Here is a 17468-nt window from a genome sequence, read left to right as displayed (position 1 = left end):
TTTCATGTGTTGTTGAGCTCACCAAGGCTACCGAGTAAAAGCGTCATCAGCTGCACACCAAGAAGTTGGAGATTGTCTGTGGAGGCCATCACAAAGTACTAGGCATTAAAAATGTCTGCAAGCAGTAGGCTGCGCACTGATGTTGTGTCCATCTCTTTATTGCCTTAAATCTCTGAACATTATGTGAAATCCTTACTGTTCCTGTGTACACATAAAAAGCTCTTTGTTGCTTGGTTGCTGAAGTTGTTTTCAGGGTCGTTATGCACTTCCATATTTTAGATTTCATTCCAACTAAAACATGAATGAATGTGTTTGAGATGATGACCTATTGCTCACGAACCAGGAAAGAAATTAAATCCAGCTTCAGTATTTGTAGAGGGCTGGCTTCTGGAAGGCAGCCAATCAAAACTGATTGGGTTTGGTTTTGATTGATGACAGAAAGAAAACTCCTGATTTACTGGACAGTTTAGTTTAGAGATGTGCCAGTAGAAACTGGCTGAAGGGGGGGGTGTCATCAAGTCTTTTATTCTAACACCCCGATGGTATGATTAGTTCACACTTGTAAGTATTTAGACTTGGCTCTATAATATGATTTTACCTTCTTCAGGGACTGTCTGTGGAAGTTCTTCCTGCCTGCAGACTACCAGGCCATGAAGGCAACTGAGGTGGCACAGCCGGGAAAACCCAGGCAGATCCAGGCCTTCGAGCTTCGCATGAACATCATTGCTGACGCCACCATCGATCTGCTTTTCACCAAAAACAGGGTGACTCTTGCTCTCTCTCCTGTCTGCTTTTTTTCCCCCTGCCAAACTCTTTGATCTGTCTTCGTCTCCCTGCTGTTCTCCTGGTCTTTGTCTTTATATCTCACCATGTTTGAGCTATTGATATTGGTTCATGTTTTATGCTTTTTCATATTTTCTTCCTGGAGCAGTGCAGGGATCTTCACAAAGCATGTGAAGTGCATACTAAATAACACCATTAATACACGTTGAATAAAAGCCTAAAATTGCTTGAGTCAGGAAAGATTGTCATTTTATTACATCTTTTGAACACATTTCTCTTCAGATTAGGTGATGTTTTTCTTTCTTGTATTTTTATTCTCTGAAGCGCCCACTCATAATTTGACAGCATGTATGATATTGCTGCTTGCTTTCTCTCTCTTCTGATACGTCTTCATCCCTGTTACTAGGAAACCAATGCCATTCATGTGAATGTAGGTGCAGGCTCTTACCTGGAAGTCAACATCCCCATGACTGTGGGAGAGAATGGTAAGTGTGTGTTTCACTGAAATAACAGCAGTAGACCAAAGTATGAGTGTTCACATCAGCAAATATCCCCCTGGCTCAAGGTCAGCCCTGGTTAATGTAGACGCACGCAGCAGTTTTCTCATCATGTAGTAATCATCTTTTACACTTAATAATGGCTGAACTGCTACTGTGATAAGCAGCTTTATCAGATCTCACTAGAAGTTCATTTAAGTGTACAGCGATGGATTCTTCAAGCTGCTTATAGTATGGCTAATGATGAAGATGAGGGTATCTCTGTTTTTATTATTATTTCAGATATTTATTACCATTGATATTCATCAAATTCATTTCTCAATAGGGCTGCCAGAAACGATTATTTTGATAGTCGACTGCGATTAGTTGACTAATCAGATCATGCATCTATTGGACATAAAACGTACAGCTTATTGCACCAGCATGCATCTGCTCTTATATAACTATCATTAGCTTACAGCTTTAAGTGTTTAAGGAATGTGCTAACTAAAAATAAAGACAAAATGATAGTTTATTAAATGTTAATTACATTTGCAGATTGTTTCGGTGGAGTTTAATAAACTGAGCCGTCTGCTCCTTGCGATCTAAAATATAACAGCACAGTATATTCTCGAGCATCTCACACTTCTGATAATCAGCTGTCTGCTTGACGTTTATTCAGCTGTGTAAAAACTATAACTTTAATCTCAGCCAAACCGATTTACTCAGGAACAAATAAAATACTGAAAAAAGCCAAACAATAACATTTGTAAGTTATCTAAGTGACATATATGTTTCACCTGAGTAGCGAAAGACGGCAGTGGGTTTGAAAACGATTTGCCGGGAGTCCGGTGTTTTCACTGGCTCTAGTGAGCCTTGAACCCCGGCTAGCTATCGAGCTGGTGGGTAACAGACATCTCCGAAAACGTCGGAGCGCTTTTGCAAATACGTGGTGTCTTGATAAACTGAGCAGATATTTGAGGTTTACACAGCTACATTCTCGCCTGAAAATATGTTAAACTTTACTTTGTGACCCAAAAAGAATAATAAGAGTAATATTAAAACTAACTAGCTGTCGCCATTGTTGACAACTGTTCTGGGCCGCGCTATGAATTATGGGACACAGCTTCTTCTTCGGGGTTTAACGGCAGCTGGCATCCTTGTACACGCAGTGCTGCCATCTTCTGTTTCAGTCAGTTATTACACTCTTAAATCCTACTACTCATTCCTGCATCTTTTGTGATCTTACAAAGCTTCAAACAACGCGTCGACTATTAAATTAGTCGTAGACGATTTTAATAGTCGACGTAATCGTGACTAGTCGACTAATCGTGGCAGCCCTATTTCTCAATAATGTTTAAGTGTGCTAAATTTAATTTAGCAGTTTCTGCTGGCAGTTATTTAATAAATCATAATTTACTTTTTTCCTAAACATGATTTTTTTCTTAAAGTGAACCAATGTAGTAAATTGTGCAACATCCTCCATATAATTTAAATTCAATTTAGGGGCTGTAATGATTTAAACTATTAAAATCTTTGGTACGTTAGTGTGTAGAGTGTAGGTTTACTATTATGGAAATCATTCTTATAAATTGCACTGTAAAAATTCTAAAATTACATTACGTGCACTTTTGTTTTGTGATATTACTCAGCTTACTAAGACCTAGAGATTGTTTTCTTTTCCTTTTTTCTGTAACTAAACTTTTAAATACAAAGTTTAGTTACATAATGCATCTTATTACAACACTAATCTTATGAATGATTTCACAAATATAAAAATAGTTTGAAAAACAAAATGAAGACATTTAAACGAGAGTAAATAACAGTTGTTTTAACTCAACTCCTGCTTCCTTATTTAGTAAATGACTAATCGCTTATTAAAGATTGCTGAATGATTGCCTAAAGTGATCACTTATTGGTGTATGTGAGGTTAACCATGCAATGCTAAGCTGCAACTACTCAGCTCCTCTCTTCTGTGCGTTGCACACAGACTGAGGCTTGCCAACATTTGTTAAGTCATGGCCTGTAAGGAACATTGTTAACAACTATTTGCTTTAGGACTTGTGTAACTGTAAAGTTAAGGTTTTATCATTCAGAATCATTGTTTTGTACTGAGTAAAAAGGACAATCAGACCTGGCCACGTTGAAATCATAGAGTTGACCATGAACTCCTCTGTATACCAAAGTATTCTAGAGTCAAATGTGAGGCCATCAAACAGCTGGGTCATGCAACAGGACAGTCATTCCCACCACAGTTGTAAAACTACAAGTTAAAAAAGAAAAGAATCAAGGTTGCAACGGCCCAGTCAAAGTTCAGACCTCAGCACGACTGAAAAACTGCATAAACGAATGACAATGAACTAAAGCAACATTATAAAACTCCTCCACAGCCAAACCTTTGTCTCACCTTGAAAGCACCCATAGTTTTTGAGATGTAACGATTTGTCACACAGAGCAGATGAAATTATGTCAGTGCTCACCTCTGTTCCCGGAAGTTAACATAAGCAGCTTTGGTAAATAACAGTGTTTCCAAGAACTTAACCGTAGGTCTAGCTTTTGAAAGATGATTGCTTTTGCCTTCAGGATACTCTCCCACCATCAAAGGTCAGCTGCTTCATGTGGACACCACCAGCAGCATGCAGTACAGGACCCTTCTGGAGGCTGAGATGTTGGCTGTAAGTAGCAGGCAATCAGCAACGAAGCTTTTCATTTGACGTTTTGGAGAGATTCTCGAAAGTTATTACATTTCCTTCAGCATTCAAGGAGAGCGGAGCCAAAGCAGACACCAGTGTTGCATACACACAAGGCGCCTCAAAGGTTAAAATTTGTTTTGTCTTTCCCATTTTTTTATTTTTTAGTTCCACGTGATAGCCAGCTACCCCCGGGTATGGAACATGCCCCAGTCGTGGCAGTGTGAGATTGAGGTGTACAAGGCCACGTACCATTTCATCTACGCCCAGAAAAGCTTCTTCACTGGTGAGCAAGATTTCAGATTCTTTTATTTGGCCATGTGCGTATTGACACATCAGGAAATCCCAAACAATCTTGAAAGAAATGTGTCTACGAGAATCACTTTTTCTTTTCCCTTTCTTTTTTAGATTTGATCCAGGATTGGGCGAGTGACAGCGCCCCCGATATCTACTCTTTTGTGCCGTATTCCTGGAAGTTCAAGATCCTTTTCCACCAGTTTGAGATGATCTGGGCAGCAAACCAACACAACTGGATTGACTGTTCCACCAAACAACAGGAGAATGGTAAGACAGATCCACCGAACAGCTGATGTTCATTTTAAATGAAATGTTTTCAAGAAATCACTTTTAATTTGTTTAAAAAACATCTTGAGCAGTTGTGCTTTCTGGAGGTGCTGCAGCCATTGAGTAACTGTCACTTTACGGGTCGAGCATTCATTCTCGGCAAGTTAAAGTAGTTAAAATGAAATGAAGGGTACTGTACGGTTATAAAAAGATAAGATTGATAGGGCGTTTTAGATGCTTAATTAGATAAGCCTAGAAGTTTAAAAACCTCATACTGAATATTTAGTGCAAATGTGTTTAACGATGTCCTGTACCTTTCTGCGTGTGTCATTTTAAAGGAAGTTATGTGTATTTGAAATAACACAGAGCCTTTGTAATAACAGTGATACAGTTCTACAGTGTGTCAAATAAACCTGCTGTTTATGCTTGTCGTGTCTACGCTGTGAGATAAGTATAAGAAAAACATCCAGGTAGAGCACGAAGGCAATCGACGCTTTAGTACCTCTTTAACGTTGGCAGCTAATGTCCAAGGCATTTTAACTCTATTAAGTCATGATACATCTTACAGTATATGTATACTCTACTTAATCCTAGGAGGACAGCAAACTAATCAATTGCATTATTGATCTTCTATAGTGTACCTAGCAGCCTGCGGCGAGACGCTCAATATAGACTTCACTTTGCCTTTCAATGAGTTTGTTCCAACCACCTGCCATACCCGCTTCAGCTTAAAGGTGAGTGAATCGGTTTATAGTTTATTCCAAAAATAAATATCCAATAGAGAACTATTTTTTTTTTTATGTAGTTGTAAAGGATTTTCTTGTTTAAAAAACATTTCAAAGCAGTATTTTATAGATACAGATTTATTTGCTCTTTACTCACAAATGTGACTCCAGAAGATGTGTAGGTGCATTAATGTTCGCGTACTTTGTCCTCCTCAGGCGGAAGATACAGACATGCGACTTTCCCTGCCAGAGTGCCATCCGAGCCGCTGCCCCCTGCTCACCCTGGCCAAAGACTACCAGAACATGAAGCTGCCCCCAGACATGTTCATGCCGGGGGAGAATCAAGGAGCTCCTCCTCCCAAAGCCGCCAAGTCGAGGTGGAGGAACATCACCCGCGCAGAGTGAGTTAAGGCCAGGAATCATTTCTCTCTAGTTGTGGGGGAACAAAGTGAGTGCGTTAGCAAAGAGTATGATGACTCACCACCGTAACATCTCTTACTTCTGAGGTAAAAAGATAGTAGGTGGTAATTTCAAGTAAGAGTAGCACTAACCTGCACTTTTCATGCTGTGGTCTGATCAGTTGTTGCTGCCATGTTGGTTTGAAGTGACATGAAGTAGACTTTGTTTTAATGGAGCTCGTTTCTACTCAGAAAAGGGACCTTTTGAGAAGCATGAATACATCTTATGCAAGATGAAGCTGCAGTTGTGTGCCATTTAAGTCAAAAGTAGTAAATACAGACATTAAAAATTAAAAATAAGCCTTGCACTGTTGCAGTCATATCTTGTTATTTCATGAACAGTAATTGTAAAAGCGTGGATAGTTTACAGATATCACATCTCGCAAACCCTCCGTTTTTTTTTTTGTTTTTTTTTTGTTTTTTTTTTGTTTTAACCCCCGAGGGTGTTTCTATTCTCGATTTAGGAAATATCACCACTCTTACTTGCATATCTCGTGTTCTGAGATATTTTAGGGTGTCTTGCATGCACATGTTTAAGGGCTGCCCATCAAATTTTTAGTGATGTTCAAAGCAGAGTAATGCGCGGGCTGTTCCAAAAGCTTCAGTTTGTATTTCTTGAAGTAGGTGATGGGGGATTCTGAGGTCTCCTTTTTTTTCTTTACGCCATTTCTTTTTATTTATTTATTTTAGTTTATTCACTGCATGAATTAAGATTTGAATCCAGAAATGGCGTGATACATGTTTTCCTTTTTGTTTTGTTTGCTGTGGAACAACCTCAAAGATTTTATACCCACATTTTTAAAAAGGCAGCAAACTGTTCTTGTCATCAACTGTTATCCTTTTCTCTCCCCACGGAGCTTTGTTTTAATACAGTGCCTCAATTCTTACCTGCATCTGGTCACAGCACTTGTTTCCAAAATGATTCTACCTTCTGTGCAGATGTTGTTTTCTTCTGATGACATAAAGAAGTGGGGTGCTGCTGCTGTACTATCTAAATGTTCTTATATGTGTAAGCCTTACCCAAGCATTGTACTGGTCTGAGGTGGAGAGGAGAGAGCGGAGCGGGAAAAGAGAAACTGCGATTAATGGTCAATCTATTGTTCCATGTACGGCCACAAGCTGTGGGTAGTGACCGAAAGAAAGAAATTGCTGAAATGAGCTTTCACCAAAGGGTATCTGTGGCTCTCGGTTAGCAGTAAGGTGAAGAACTCGGTCATTCGAGAGGAGCTCAGAGTAGAGCAGCTGCTCCTCCACATCAAAAGGAGGCAGCTGAGGTGCTTCAGGTGTCTGAGTACTATGCCCCCCAGATGAGGTATTTCAGTCGTGGCAAACCTGCCCAGGATACACTGGAGATATTGTCTCTTGGCTGTCATGGGAAAGTCTCTGTCCAGTTAGAGGGGTTGGTGCAGGTGACTGAGGAGACGAAGGTCTGGTTAGACTCCTAGCCCCACAAAGATGTATGTATGGATGTGTAGCAAGGTTTAAAAGCTAACTTACCTATTTATCAAGCTTCAAATTTATCTTGTATTGTGATATTTTGTACAGTAAATGCTTTACTTGTCAAAACTCATCAGGTTATGTGTTTTGCTCACATTAGAGCTGTGTGAGATTAGTGTTGACAAACTAGGAATTGAGCCTGGGCTTGTTATGCAAATGTGTAAACCACTCGGTCAGTGGGAGTTTAAAGAGATTGTAAAGATCCTTTGCTATTTAGGCAGCACATGCACATGCCTTGTGCACTGGGTACATGATAACCAACATCCAGATCATTTATTATACATGACCCACAGGCGCAGCACTGTCAGACACCCAATAATCCCCTGGGAGGTTACGATCGAATACTTTCTGAGCCGGCACGCTGTGTGCTACCGAGAAATCAGGCGTGACCTATTTGCTGCGTCTGCTGTGTCCTCGGATGAACGGGTCATGAAGCAAACGATAAAGTGTAAAATCCATCTGAAATGGTGATAAAGCATTATGACTGTGCTCTGAGTGTCCGTGTTTCTCGTCCTTACATCAGATCTGGTTGGGTAGATTGCTGGAGTGTGCCCAACTTTTTGCTTATCATTGACTACACCTGGCACCCCATTTATCCCCAGAAGGCTGATGAGCAACTCAAACAGTCATGTAAGCTAACTGCTCAGTATGAGTTCTTTAAAATCTGTCATCATTGTTTACATTCGTGTGTAGATACTGTTGTTTTACCTCGCTCTGATTATTTTCCCAGTTTCTGAGATGGAGGAATCCATGCTATCGGCTTTGCGGCCCCCAGAACACACCTCAGTGGCTCACACATCTGCTTCAGCGCCCCACAGTCGGGCAACCACTGACCCCTCAGAGCTGCCCCCTGACAGACTTCATGTGGAAATGGAAATGTCACCAGATTCTCAAATAATTCTCTATGGGCCTTTGCTCCGAGCTCTGATTTCCATCAAGGTACCGAAATTCTTACTATGACTTACTATGCAGTCACTGAACCAATTTATTAATAGACACTTCATAACATAAGCACCAAGTAAGCATAAGAGGAATGAAATCATGAAAAAGTTGCCCTTTTTTTTTTTAAACAATTTTCTAATCCCCCTCATATTTTGTTCTCACAGGAAAATTATTTTGGCGAGGATGACATGTACACAGACTTCGAGGAAGCCGTGTCGAGCCCTGTGTTGTCCACTTCTACTTCCTCGGGCCTTGGCTGGTCTCCACTGGGAATGGAAGACAGCGAACATAAAGAAACCTCAGACATCCATCCCCTTGACCTGCGGCCCTGGGACATCACCGTGCTCATTAACCTCTACAAAGTTCACGGCCGGCTGCCAGTGGTAAGACTGATGACACAAGTAGTTGAGAACGAGGGGTGGGGAGCAGAGTTAGTGCACAGAATATGGTTATGAAGCATTTGCTCACTGCAGTGGGAAACAGTCAAGTGTAAGACGAACAAAATAAGCCATTTTTAAAGTATAGTAATCAGTTACTAAATATTGTGTTTTAATTGGTAAAAGAAAAATGGAAGAATGTAAATTTGCATCAGGTAGACAGATTGTATACCTTCGATAATATACATTAATTATCTTTGATCAGTAGGTTTCCATCAGTGTGTGTCTGTGCTGATGACTCAGTATGTTTGCTTACTGTATCTGGGCTCTACAGCACTGCAGCAGCGAGGGTCCCGAAGCTCCATCCGGCTTCTTGGAGCGGCTGTGTTTTGAGATGAAAAAGGGCTACAAGGAGACAAAGCTTCAGCTGCTCCTGTCCCCTGTTCACATCTTTGTCAGTGACAACTACCAGGTATTAGACTCACCTACCTGCTGACGCTGGGCTCCTGTGATTTATGGAGTTTCCTAAATATATAAGTATTAGACTAGATCTGATTGGTCTTAGACACTTCTAGTCCCATCTTTGTGTATTTCCAGCAAACAATTCTTCTATTTCACTCCCTCTACGCCTTTCAGTGACGCAAGGCACCTGCATCTTAGTGCTACACTATTTTTGGACTCCCAGACCACATTCCTATTTAGAGGGCTGTCCTGCAGGAGAGCACAGAGTTACACTTTATCATGTTAATGCAGCTATAGTGAGTAAACATAAATGAATAACTGAAGTTAAAACAGCATTAGAGCACATCTGCTCAACTTCTCAGTATTTCAGCTGAACCTTCAGATTGTTTTTATACAAGCTAAGATTAAGTATCGTCACAACAGGCTAATTCGATACATTAAGTAGATCTTAATCACTGGTTGGTGAATACTATGCAACTCATGTCTACCTTTGTGGTTTTTAAAATATTTTAAAATATTTACAGAAAATTTATATCGTTATCGGGATGATAGATGTCTTATATTGGGATATGAGATTTTGGTCATATCGCACAGCCCTAGTGTCCACACACATATATGTTTGTTTGTTTGTTTGTTTGTTTTTTCTTCTTCTTCTTCTTCTACTTCTACTTCTACTTCTTCTTCTACTTCTTCTACTTCTACTTCTACTTCTTCAATATAGATATACAGCTTTAGTTTAAGAATCTCTGTCCTCATGAAAATCCAAACACCTTTGTCAAGTTCTGTCAAGGAAACAACAGGTGATGATATAACCCCTAAGAAATGTTGGCCTGTTGGCAGCCTGATGGAGCAGTAACACAGTGCAAAGTCTGATGTCAGATAAGGAGAGGTGTAAGTCTTTGTTTGTCATGTCCACATGTAAATGCAGAAACTGAGTTTGTGAAAATCTCCACACTGGAAGGTGTTTTTCAAAAGCTGTTTACCCAAATGTGGACAATAAACTGAGACGTCCAGGGTGCTGGTGTAATCACATTTGGCCAAAGTTCTTTAACTTAAGCAAATTCTGCCATTTCTTCACTCTTTCCTTTAAACTGACAGCAGTTGTGTTTTGTAGTATTTTCAGTGCAATTTTGCTATTAACTTGAATTTATTCAGATATTACTTGAAACCACTTAAGTCAAGCAACTATATGGCTTTGCATTTTAATTGAGTCAGCAATAAAAAAAACAAACTGACTTTTTTTAAAAATTTAGGCTGAAAGGGCAATTCAGTCCTTCAAAAACCATAAAAGCTGCTGTAGATGTTGCATAATGTGAATCGCGCTTGCTATTAGGGCTGAACGATTATGGAAAATAATCTAATTGCGATTTTTTTGCCCCAATATTGCGATTGCGATGCGATTATTTTTTTAAGGTCTTTGTCTTCTGTATTATTAAACAAAGACAAGCAATACATCATATAGTATGGCCAATACTATATTACATTAATTTTAAACTGTTCTTTCCTGGAAGACAGACCTCTGTTATGATGACATGAGGTGATGCATGAATTGATGACTGACATTTTTATTTAACTTCTTCAATCACAACAGTATATTTGAACATACACAATAGTTTATTTTTAGCTTACAAACATCTGAGCATAAAGTGCTGACAAGGAACCCTGGTGTAAACATTAAAATGAAAGTCAGTACAATGTGCAGATTGCAGAAATATACATAAAAAAAATCAGTGGCTTTACCACACTCAGTTTTTCGACATCTGTGAACTACTAGACAGTCATTCAATTAAAAAATAATATTAAATAAATAAAACTAATAAATAAAAAATACACACATCTTACTGATCTTTGCAGTCAGTAACATTACACATAAAGTGCAAACATAATAGCAATTGTATAAACACACACACAAACACGCCTTTAAAATTTAAAGGCGTGAAATTGGACGGTCTAGTTCTGATTAGCGTCACCGCTGTCTCGGTGGAGTTTAATAAACTCGGCCGTCTGCTTCTTGCTATCTAAAATATAACCAGACACTGGTGTAAATTCTCGACTGTCTCATACTTCTGTTTAATAAGTTTTCTGTTTGACGTTTAGTCAGCTGTGTGAAAACCAAGGAGGAACCCACCCGGGGGATTAATAAAGTTTTATTTTATCTAATCTAATAACTTTAATCTCAGCCAAACCGATTTACTCACGAACAAACAAAACACTGAAAAAAGCCCAACAATAACATTTTTAGGTTGTCTAAGTGACTTATATATTACGTTTAACCCGAGCAGCGAAACTCCGCGGTGATCTGAAAATGATGTGCCGGGAGTTGTGCCGTTCTCGGCCGCATCAGTAACCCTCGAGCTCCCGGCTAGCTGTCGAGCTGGTGGGTAGCAGACGCCTCTGAAAACGTCGAAGCACTTTTGCAAATATGGGATATCTTGATAAACCGAGCAGATATTTGATGTTTACACAACTACTTTCTCGCCTGAAAATATGTTAAAAGTTTATTTTGTGACCCAGAAAGATTAGTATGAGTAATTTTAAAACTTAGTAGCGGCCGCCATTGCTGGAAACTGGAGTTTGGCTGGGCCGCGCTATGAATTCTGGGATATGGTAGTAATTTGGACAGCCTTCGGCACGTCGCTGTGACGTAATCGGTCTACAAATGCGGCCTCAGGAGGATGCAGCCCATGAATTTGGACATGTCCAGAGTATAATCGCAGCCTTTGCGGTTAGAAAATTGCACTTGATCATGTCGCGATATTATCGCAAATGCGATATATCGTTCAGCCCTACTTGCTATAGCCGCATATTTACATAAGCAGCTGCATATTGTGCAACTGCACAGAATTTGTAATCTTTAGCTGTGTTAGATCCTATTTGCTGCTGAGTTAATAACTTTCACTAATCCTCAACAGAGAATGTGTTTTCATCTCCCTCCCTTGGCTAGATAATATGCACTCTTTAAATCTGGAATACGGAAAATCTGGAGGCTTATTAAAGAACGTTGTCACAGGTTACACGTTAGGGGGGAAAAAAAGCATCGTGTCATATCAATTTATGATGGTTTTGTAAGTGCAAATCCTTTCTTTTGTGACAGCGTCCCACAGCTGATGGGGTGTTGAGAGACGGCCACCTGAGTCTGTCTGGCCTACAGATGAGGGCCCATGCCATGTTCTCCGCTCAGGGCCTTCCTCTGGGCAGTGACACACTGGAGTATGCATGGCTTATTGATATGCAGGCTGGGGGGCTCACTGGGAGGGTCACTGTTCCACAGGTGTGTGAGTCTGTTTTATTAACTGGAATTAAACACCAGTACAGTAGAAATCAAACCCGCGTTTGCAAATTTTAAAGAAATGTGCAAATTTTTACTTAAAAGCTTGTCAGAGTGTGCTGTGCTGTAATGTTTTTCATGCTTCAAACCCCCGTAATCACTGTATCTATTTTATTTTCTTGTTACTGTTTTTCGTGGTGATTATTTAGGTGGCCAGCATGATTGAGTGGGCTAAGACTTTCCTTTTCCACGTGTTCTCCCGGGAGTTCCAGCTAGAACAACCCAAGCCCTCTGTCATCTGCCAGCACGGTGTTGATCGTCGCATCTGCGATGCCAAGGTGCAGCCAGACAGCATACAATGAAATACTGCGTGATATTTGAGACTCATTTCTAAACACATTTTCACTTTCTCTGCTGTCAGGCTCCGGTTTGAACTAGTTAGCAGTCGTGTGTCTGAATTGCTTACTGGAAGCTGCTAAATTAGATCATTATGGATGATGGCTGCTTTTTGTGAGATTTGAATGCTGGTCCGAGCTGTCCTTTGTGAAATGAAATGTTCAAATGAGACCAGAAAATAAACTGAGACCACTTTGAGCCTTTCTTTAATGATGCATGACTCAGAAAGTGCACTTTTTCTCACAGAAAAACAAAGTCTGAGAAAAAAGTCTAACCCGTATCTATTTATCTGCTTGGAACAGCTGTACATACACAGCACCATGATGTATAAAATGATGGAACATGTCTCACAAAGTGTCTTGTCTGTATACGAATACTAACAAGGATATTTTTGAAAATGCTGCCTAAAAGCCCTCATTAGTGTCTAAGCCACTGTGTCTACAGGCTGTGCAGCAGTATTTAAAGCATAGTCTAACACTAAACAGCAGCTTGGCTTTTAGTAAAGGTTCAAAAGTTTCTGCTACTAAATGATGGTTGTCTTTCAGTTGAGCTGCCTCCCCGGTCACTGTCGCACATCCGAGGAGCTGAAGTACACCATGACCCGCCTGGCCATGGATGGAGTTGACCTCTTCATTGTCGAGCATGGCTGTGCTGCCAGTATCAAGGTAATGAGCGTAAAAAAACCAAAACTCTGAAGCTATAACTGTTTAACTTCAGAATGTTTCTTTTTCTATACTTTTTGAGGATCTTCTCTGTTTTCTCTCTTCTTCCCCACCTCCAGACGGGCATTATTCGTGTAGCCAACTGTAACCTGCACAACCAGGCAGTGGGCGAGGGCATCAGCGCTGTGGTGCAGGATGTAAACATCCGGCAGTACATTGAACAACAACACGCTGAAGTGACCAGGCTGCAGCCGGCTGGACAGGGTCAAGGTCCGGGTCAGCCGTTGGGTCTCGGTCAGCCGCCTTTGCTGCGACGTTCTGTCTGGCTGGAGGCGGGTGCAGTCAACCTGAACCTCATCACGGCAGATATTGCCCTGGCTGCTGACCACCCAGCCAAATGTGAAGTGCAGAGGCAATTTCTGGAACTGCACGATGCTCAAACCAAAAGGTAGAAGAAAACAAATCTAAGCATTTTGTTTTCCAAGCCACTATTTAAAAAAAGAAAAAAGTTAAATTTGTTTTTTTTTTATCTCAGCTTTCCAGCAGTGCGGTCACTAGCACCCATGAGATAAATGGGAGACCAGTAATAATTGCAGGTTTTGGAGAATGTAAAAGCTGACATTTCTTTTCAGAGGGGGACTGACTCACACTTTGAATCACACTCCTCTAGAATGTGTCACTGAGACAGTTGTGAAGCTATTCAACTCATTTACATGTTGTTCATTGTATTTCGTCATTTACAGTATCCTGACTCATTAAACATGATATCAGACTAGAGTTTTGGTCACTTGCTGTGATTCTGAATGGAATAATTAAGAATCTGTTAAGGAACCAGTGCTAGTGAAGTGCTTTGTTTTCAGTCTTATATTCCAGCATGTGTATTATTACTGTAGGTAAATGTTACAGGTACATTTTATTGTCAAGGTCCCAGTATGAATGACTGGATAAAATCAGGCGTACAGCAGGGAAAGAAACCCCCCCTTTTTTTTTTTTCTTCAGCTAAGAAAGAGAGCCCCAAAACTATTTTTCTTATTTACTCAATTTCTCTTATTTTATTCACTCCTCTTTTCCTCAGACTCTGGTTCCTGTGGCCAGAGGATGCCAGCATTCGGAACAAGCGAAACAGGAACCGCTGTGGCTGCCTCGGTGGCTGCAGGTTCTTTGGAGGTACCAACATGGGGCTGGACTTCTTCAAGCTAGAAGATCTGATGCCCTCCTCCTCATCTGCATTCTCTTCATCCAGCACCGAGTCAGACATGTGTTACGGCCAATCTTTGCTACAGCCTGGGGAGTGTATCATTACAAAGGAAACGCCCAAAGTGGATGGTAAGATTTATTCTTTATTTTCTACTATCAACAAGAGTGACTCTCCTTTTAAGGAAAAAAACAAAGAATAATTGCAATCTTTTTAATTCCTAAGCAAACGAAATGGAACCTCTCTGACTAAACAAGACCCTGCAGGAAGAATGCGTTTCCTTTTCTGTCCAAGGTTCGATGACTGAGGGTGTTTTAGATAAGCAATATGTTGATGTACATACATTTTTTAATCCCTCTCATTTAGGAGGGAAGGCGGTTGGACTGAAAACAGACACACACTCTCCTTGTCTGCCTCCTGAGCTGCCTGAGAGACATGGTCAGCAACACCTGAGTCTCCAGGTGCCCCAACGATCCCACAGCTCGGCCTCTTCCTCTGAAGAAAACAGCTCCTCCAGTGCTGCCTTACCCTTACTGGCAGGAGAGAGAGATTCCCCCTCGCCAAGCACAGAGGAACGCGTGTTCCCCATGAATGGCAAAAGCCCTGCTGAGTGAGTAGCACATTCATGCAATTTACTGTGGTCCAAAAATTCTGAACCCCAAATATTGAACTCTTCTAGTTATGTTCATGTATTAGATATAAAGTGTTGAAGTTTTCCCTCTATATATTTCCTGTCATGCCTCCTGAATGCTGCATTTTCCCTGGTTTCTTTGCAGCACCCTAGGGGAAGTCCCAGAAGTATCACCGGTCTCACCCAACAGCTCCCAGGACCGCTCCTCAGTGCGCTCACCCCTCTGCTCTCCTCTCAAGCGTCAGTCCTCTGTGCACTCTGGTCGGCTGGGCAGCACCAAGAGCCTGTCGGCGGCCGTTTTCACAGATAAGCCGCCACCGGTGTTGTCTGGAGGCGTGCAGTTCAGCAGCGAGGTTTCCCGCAGCGATGAGAACGTCTTGGATTCCCCCCATCAGCGTAGAAGCTACGGCTCCTTTCCCTTCACGCCATCAGCGGACTCGAACACCTTCCATCAGTACCGCTCTGCCGACTCCAGCATGTCAGTGGCCGACAGCGAGGCCTACTTCTCCGCTGCTGAGGACTTTGAGCCAATCAGCAGCGCTGACGAGGGACCGGGGACTTACCCAGGACGCAAAAAGAAGAGGAGGCAGCAGATGCAGCAGCCTCAGCAGCCACCGTATCACATGGAGAACTACAGGTCAGATGAGATGATGACATACTTTAGAAAATGGAGCATGCAATATTCTCCAAATGTCGCTAAGCCCCAGGGAAGCTTGCAAAAGTTCTCAAAGTTAAAGAGTTTGAAAATTTGAGAGCAAGAGCATGGTCAGATCATGTACAAGGTTAAGCATGGGGATTAAGGAGATGGTAGACTGAAGACAGCTCACAGTAACATCAAAGAGTCTCTCATTTCTCCTCTCTAAGAGCAGATGAATTAATGACCTGTTTAGAAAAGTTCTGACCTTGCTGCATTTCTTTCAAAGTGCTGCCCCTTTTAAATAATAATAATGAGCAGTTGTAAAGAATTTTTTTAATATATATTGTACATGTTAAGATTCAAACTCTGTTGAAATACACCAAGAGAATGAGTGGTTTCACTTGAAGTTTGAAGGTAGCTGGAGTTGGAAGCAAATTCAGAGACCTTTTAAAAACAAGTAACTAGAAGACCTTCAATCTTTACAATGATTGTAAAATGGCTCGATTCAACTATGAGTTAGAATACTTGAACCGTGTTATGCAATTTTTATCTTTAATACCAAACTAGTTGCAAATATCAATGTGTAAAGCAACTTGGCCTGAAGCTGAATACGGTGCAGCTTTATTTTATTACTGCGATTCAATCATGCATGCACGGCTGAACGTCATGGAGGGGATTTGAACAAATGAGATGTTTGATCCACGGCAGCCACTCACTGCAGGTATGTTTCGCAAATTGGATTTCGCTCTCGTTCTGAAACTACCTCCTCATTTCTCTGCTGCCTTAAATTGCCCTCGCATTGATTTCAGCACGCTTTTTTTGATTGATACAGCGTCCACGAAAACATAAATAATCAATTCGCTCTCGTGAAAAGTTTCACTCGTGGAAACTATGAAAGCATAAAGCTGAATTCAAGAGCATAAAACTGCACACGGACGTTCTCAACATTTTGGTTCACAACTAAGCTTTCAAAGGATTTTTGCTTTTAGATGAAATGAAAGACCGTTTTGCACCAAAACACTGACATCTTTTTAATCACTTGACAAATTAATTTAAGTCCTTTTTATTCATATTTTGTCCTGCCACAGCCGAAGCTCCATCTACCACAGTGTTGAGGGTCCCCTCACGTACGTTCTCAATGGGGAGCTGATCACTGAACCACGTCCTCTGCCGATGCCTCCTACACTCCCTCCACTGCCGCCTCAGCCCCTGCCCAGCCACACATCTCAGGCCTCCTTTGTCTCAGCCCTGGCAATGGAGGAGGAAAGCTCAGTGGAGGCAGAAAAGATGGCGGAACCGGGCCCGGTAACTCGACAGCCTCACGTCATGGCGTGTTACCAGAACTACCTAGCCCACTACCAGGTAAATTCTGATGGAAAATTCGTTCATCTATAGCCTGACATTATGATTTGATTATTATCCCTATATTTAACTTTACCTCTGCTAGGTCTCAAATTGGTCTGTCAAACAACCCACCAATAAAAGAACCTCAAAGTCTTCGCTGCATCGCCCCCTTGATCTGGACACGCCTACCAGCGAGGAGAGCTCTGGCTCTTTTGACCAGCTCTCCATCCCAAGCTTTAAGGTCTTTATCTTAATAGTATTAGTCTTCATGTAGTGAGATTACTGACTCAGTCCACATGTGTTATTTCCTCTGTAATGCTGTTAATGCTGGCATTGTGCCTCTATGTCCATTATTCACTCA

General features: G+C 41.2%; 1 protein-coding gene across 16 annotated transcripts in view; it reads left to right on the top strand.

The window, feature by feature from the left end:
• kiaa1109 (KIAA1109 ortholog) overlaps nucleotides 1-17468 on the top strand; it is an 80390-nt gene that overhangs the window by 9136 nt on the left and 53786 nt on the right. For all 16 annotated transcript variants that reach the window (XM_076877288.1, XM_076877300.1, XM_076877299.1 and 13 more), the window contains exons 11-30: nucleotides 608-764; nucleotides 1190-1268; nucleotides 3843-3934; nucleotides 4118-4235; nucleotides 4358-4513; nucleotides 5150-5247; nucleotides 5455-5639; nucleotides 7717-7823; nucleotides 7924-8132; nucleotides 8300-8518; nucleotides 8847-8984; nucleotides 12069-12245; nucleotides 12452-12580; nucleotides 13184-13303; nucleotides 13420-13748; nucleotides 14376-14626; nucleotides 14862-15105; nucleotides 15272-15763; nucleotides 16852-17125; nucleotides 17211-17348. In XM_076877288.1, the coding sequence (XP_076733403.1) occupies nucleotides 608-764; nucleotides 1190-1268; nucleotides 3843-3934; nucleotides 4118-4235; nucleotides 4358-4513; nucleotides 5150-5247; nucleotides 5455-5639; nucleotides 7717-7823; nucleotides 7924-8132; nucleotides 8300-8518; nucleotides 8847-8984; nucleotides 12069-12245; nucleotides 12452-12580; nucleotides 13184-13303; nucleotides 13420-13748; nucleotides 14376-14626; nucleotides 14862-15105; nucleotides 15272-15763; nucleotides 16852-17125; nucleotides 17211-17348 (3712 nt within the window). The remainder of the gene's footprint in view (nucleotides 1-607; nucleotides 765-1189; nucleotides 1269-3842; nucleotides 3935-4117; nucleotides 4236-4357; nucleotides 4514-5149; nucleotides 5248-5454; nucleotides 5640-7716; nucleotides 7824-7923; nucleotides 8133-8299; nucleotides 8519-8846; nucleotides 8985-12068; nucleotides 12246-12451; nucleotides 12581-13183; nucleotides 13304-13419; nucleotides 13749-14375; nucleotides 14627-14861; nucleotides 15106-15271; nucleotides 15764-16851; nucleotides 17126-17210; nucleotides 17349-17468) is intronic.

Source organism: Maylandia zebra, linkage group LG19 (genome assembly GCF_041146795.1).
Source record: "Maylandia zebra isolate NMK-2024a linkage group LG19, Mzebra_GT3a, whole genome shotgun sequence".
NCBI lineage: Eukaryota > Metazoa > Chordata > Actinopteri > Cichliformes > Cichlidae > Maylandia > Maylandia zebra.
The sequence above is the reverse complement of the archived record's forward strand: the minus strand, read 5'-3'. Positions and strand labels throughout refer to the sequence as shown.